Consider the following 4,183-nt stretch of genomic DNA (forward strand, 5'->3'; position numbering starts at 1 on the left):
GAGGCGGGAGACTCACTTGAGCCCAGGAGTTGGAGGTTGCTGTGAGCTGTGAAGCCACCGCACTCTACCCAGGGGGATAGCTTGAGGCTCTGTCTCAAAAAAAAAATAAAAAAAAAAGAATATTCAACAAACACCTTATGTGGTCTACAAAGCCTAAGATATTTATTATCTGGCCCTTACCGAAATAGTCTGCTGCCCCTACTGTAGAGGAACACAGAATAGGTCTGAGAACCTCCTTCTAATAAGCCAGCCCTTCAAGTAATTATCCACCGCAGCTTTTAATCTTCCCCAAATTGAAAGCCTCCCAGTCCCTCAATTCTTCTGGATTTATGGTTTACCTCCCCTCACTATCTTGGGTGTCTTCAAAAAATGCCTGGCACTTGTCAAAGCCATAATAAAGACATCATACCATCTTTTAAAAAGCCACTCACCTCCAGCCTGCTCACTGTGTCTTCATTCCCAACAACTTCATTCAGCTTTATAGGTCTATATTTTTCAACCCTGATTTAAAGAAAATGCATAAACATATTTACATGGCTGTTTTCATATTACCCAAAAGAAAGTGCCAAAAGGGCAATCCTGGAGAGCTTTGTCAGATTATATGTATTTAATAAAAACATACCAAATGACTGTGAGTTTTAAATTTAATGAGGTACCCAAGTGCCAATTGAAAAGTTAAGTGCATAACAATTGTACACTAAAGGCTTCAAACCTGCCACAGCAGAGAAATACCTGTGGTCGCTGGAAAAGAGCCAGAGCAGGCCATCTGGAGCCATATGACACTGTGATGCAACCCAGAGGCTCGGCACATACAGCACTGAGATCATTTGTTCAGCAGACATGGATGCAACCAAGCCCCTTTCTCATCCCTTACCTGCCAGTTTCTGCAGACATGTGCCAGTGTACAGCAGGCCTGGCTATTATTCAGACCAATAGTTTTCTTTTAAATTAAAAAGGAAGAGAAAAGGACTTTCTCCAGCTCTGAGAATAGAAGTGGTGGTAAATTTGCAGTGATGTGACCATCAGAACTTCCCTTGCCCTTCATTAAATTGCCTGATTTATCCTCAGCTTGTACCCTGTACAGGTCCTGGTCCTGCTCCAGAAGTAGCTCTGTGCAAAGAAGCTTACTTGCCACAAATTACAGAAAATAGAGACAGCTCTCCTCCAGGACTAGCAAATGGTGCATGTTTATTCTTACTCATCTATTCTTTCTTTTGCAGTTTTTTTGGCCAGGGCTACGTTTGAACCCGCCACGTCTGGCATATGGGGCCAGTGCCCTATTCCTATGAGCCACAGGCGCCGCCCAGCTCATCTATTCTTTATACTCAGCTCCTTCCAGATGCCAAGGAGTTAGAATTTCAAGGAGAGGAAAGTAGAAGGTACAGAGATGAGGAAGACATGATTCTTGTTCTAACGGGCTTTCCCACTAGCAGAGACATATATAGGTTAGCAAATCCTACTACAGTGCCAAGCTGGTTATATAAACCAAGGGCTGTGGAAGGAGGCCACAGAAGGAAGAGAATCACCAGCTGGGAATGTCAGGAGCTGAAATTTGAGTTGCATTTTGAAGGAGGCAAGCTTATTCTTCCTTTAGTGACTTTGCATAAGCTGCTCTTCCTCCACAGCCACAAGAATATTCCCTGACTTCAGGTCTTTGCTCAAATATCAGAGCTCATCAGAGACCTTCCAGGATCTCCACAGCTATTTACTCCACTTAATTTTTCTCCAGAGCACCCACCACCATCAAATATACAGTGCATTGGCTTCTTTCTATCTTTTTTTTTTTGAGACAGAGTCTCACTCTATTCCCCAGGCTAGAGTGCAGTGCTGTCACCATAGCCCACAGCAACCTCAAACCCCTGGGTTCAAGTGATCCTCCTGCCTCAGCCTCCCCAGTAGTTGGGTCTATAGGCATATGCCACCATACCCAGCTAATTTTTCTATTTTTAGTAGAGATAGGGTCTAGCTCTTGCTCCTACTGGGCTTTAACTCCTGACTTCAAGCAATCCTCCAGCTTCAGCCTCTCAAAGTGCTAGGAACAGGCATGAGCCACTGCACCTGCCTTGTTTATTTTTTCATTTTGTCATTATCAAATGCAAGATCTATGTATGACAACAGTTTCTTTGTTAACTGAAGTATCCCTTGCATTTGAAATAGCGCTGTGCAAGAAAATATGCAAGCCACATAAGTAATTTAAAATTTTCTGGTAGCCACATTTTTCTTAAAAAGGCAAATAGTAATTTTTTTAAACCTAATATAGTCAAAATATTGTCATTTTCAACAAGTAATCAATTTTTTTTTGAGAGTCTGCCGCCCTCGATCACAGCTCACAGCAACCTCAAACTCTTGGGTTTAAGCGATTCTCTTGCCTTAGCCTCCCAAGTAGCAGGGACTACAGGTGCCCGCCCCAACGCTCGGCTACTTTTGGGTTGTAGTTGTCATTGTTGTTTGGCAGGCCCGGGCTGGGTTCGAACCCTCCAGCTCCGGTGTATGTGGCTGGCGTCCTAGCCGCTGAGCTACAGGCGCCGAGCCAGTAATCGATATTTTTTTTAAATGACGGAGATAATATAAGTCAGAGTAGGTGGTACGAGGAGGTAGCCCTTACTGTCATTAGCACTGTTCTGAGGGAGACTCCGCTCGCAGTTCAGCACTCTCAACCCCACACAGGCTCGGTGACCCACATCCCTCGCCTTCTCCAAACAATAACCGCCCAGACGCCACCCTGGGACCTGCTGCTCTCTCGGGATCCTTCCCATCGCGCGCCCGCCCGGGATCCTGCGGGGCACGGGTCGCCACTCGCCCACCCTCAGGTCCGCATGCGCCCATTCTTTACGGCCTGGGTGCTCACCACGGCAGCTCATAGTGGCCGGCGCTGCTGGAGGCTTTGCTGGGGGCAGCGGCAGTGTCCTGGATCCCGCGATCGGTCGCGCCACCACAGCTCCCAAGCTCCTCCATTTCAGCGCCTCCTCTTCCCGCCACCCGAGGCCCCGCCTCGTGACGTCATGGCGTAAGCCCTGCCCCTGGCCCCGTCTTGACAGGAGCGGAAGCCGTACGTTTGGCCTTTTTACGCCTGCCCAGAGAGCTTCTGCCTGGCGGGGCTCCGGTTGCTAGAGGACGCGGTTGCTATCTGAGGCCTGGCTTCCGGCCTGGGAGCTAGAGCTAAAGGAAGGCGAGACTCTACCGCGTCGCCTTCTGTGAAGGACGGGAACGGACGTTTGTGGGGTTTGTCTGAGAGGCTCTCTCCGCGGCAGGGTGGGAGCCTTTTGCTTTGTGAGCGCCAGGAGGAGCGGGGGCCTGTGGGCGTTGCGGCCCCGGGCGCGAGGACACCACTTGTACTGACGTCCGGGCGCGCCTGTGTCCAGTTTCCCGGGTTATTCCGAATGTCCCAATGAGCAGCTCCATTTGGACGGGCTTTTGCGCCGGGGCCGCCTTTGGACCTTACTTATCATCAGGGAGTTATCACCCCCACCTCCGCTTGGTTTTGGAGAAGGGGAAAATGAACCGTCCCTCTGTCAGGTGTAGTTTTCATTCCAGAAACATAGGTACTTCACTCTCACAAGTCCTTCGAGCATTCTTTTGGGCTGTTTTTCTACCTATTGAACTAATCTTTTCCTCCTATAGCCCAGATGTCATGTTAATGATAAATAATGACTGTCATGTAGCACAGCTCCCTTAGTATGCGCTAGCTCAGAAGTGGAGACTCATTATTCTCGTTTTGCAAATGGAGATGCAGGCTTGGAATGATGAAATAATTTGTTCGATGTCATTTAGGTTGTCATTGGTGGCGCTGGGATTCATTCCCACCATGCTGCCAAAGGTCATCCTATAAAATTCGATTTTATTGTACTTACCACATTGCATTATAATTTCAGAGTAGGCCAGGCACAGTGGCTCGGGCCTATAATCCTAGCACTCTAGGAGACAAGGCGGGAGGATGGCTTGAGTACAGGAGTATGAGGTTGCAGTGAGCTATGATGATGCCACTGCATTCTAGCCCTAGTGACAGAGCGAGACTCTGTCTCAAAAAGTTAAAAAAAAAATTATTATTTCAGGGTAAAAACTGGCTTTACCATCTGAGTTGAAGGCAAGGATTGGGAACTATTTATCCCTATCCTCAGTGCTTAGCACAGAGCCTGGCATACTGCAAGTGTTCCAATGTCTTTGAAGAATAATGAGAAGTCAT

The 4,183-nt window shown here is 47.8% G+C and overlaps 1 protein-coding gene across 1 annotated transcript in view; it reads right to left on the reverse strand.

Moving 5' to 3' along the window:
• Positions 1 to 2,993, reverse strand: part of RFC2 (replication factor C subunit 2) — a 23,231-nt gene extending 20,238 nt beyond the window's left edge. The window contains exons 1-2 of the mRNA XM_003794253.3: positions 2,849 to 2,993; positions 432 to 501 (exon numbers count right to left, since the gene is read on the reverse strand). Of these exons, the coding sequence (XP_003794301.1) occupies positions 432 to 501; positions 2,849 to 2,955 (177 nt within the window). The 5' untranslated portion in view covers positions 2,956 to 2,993. The remainder of the gene's footprint in view (positions 1 to 431; positions 502 to 2,848) is intronic.
• Positions 2,994 to 4,183: the final 1,190 nt, after the last annotated feature.

This window comes from Otolemur garnettii, unplaced genomic scaffold (assembly GCF_000181295.1).
Source record: "Otolemur garnettii isolate 467f Iridium unplaced genomic scaffold, OtoGar3 scaffold00077, whole genome shotgun sequence".
Lineage (NCBI taxonomy): Eukaryota > Metazoa > Chordata > Mammalia > Primates > Galagidae > Otolemur > Otolemur garnettii.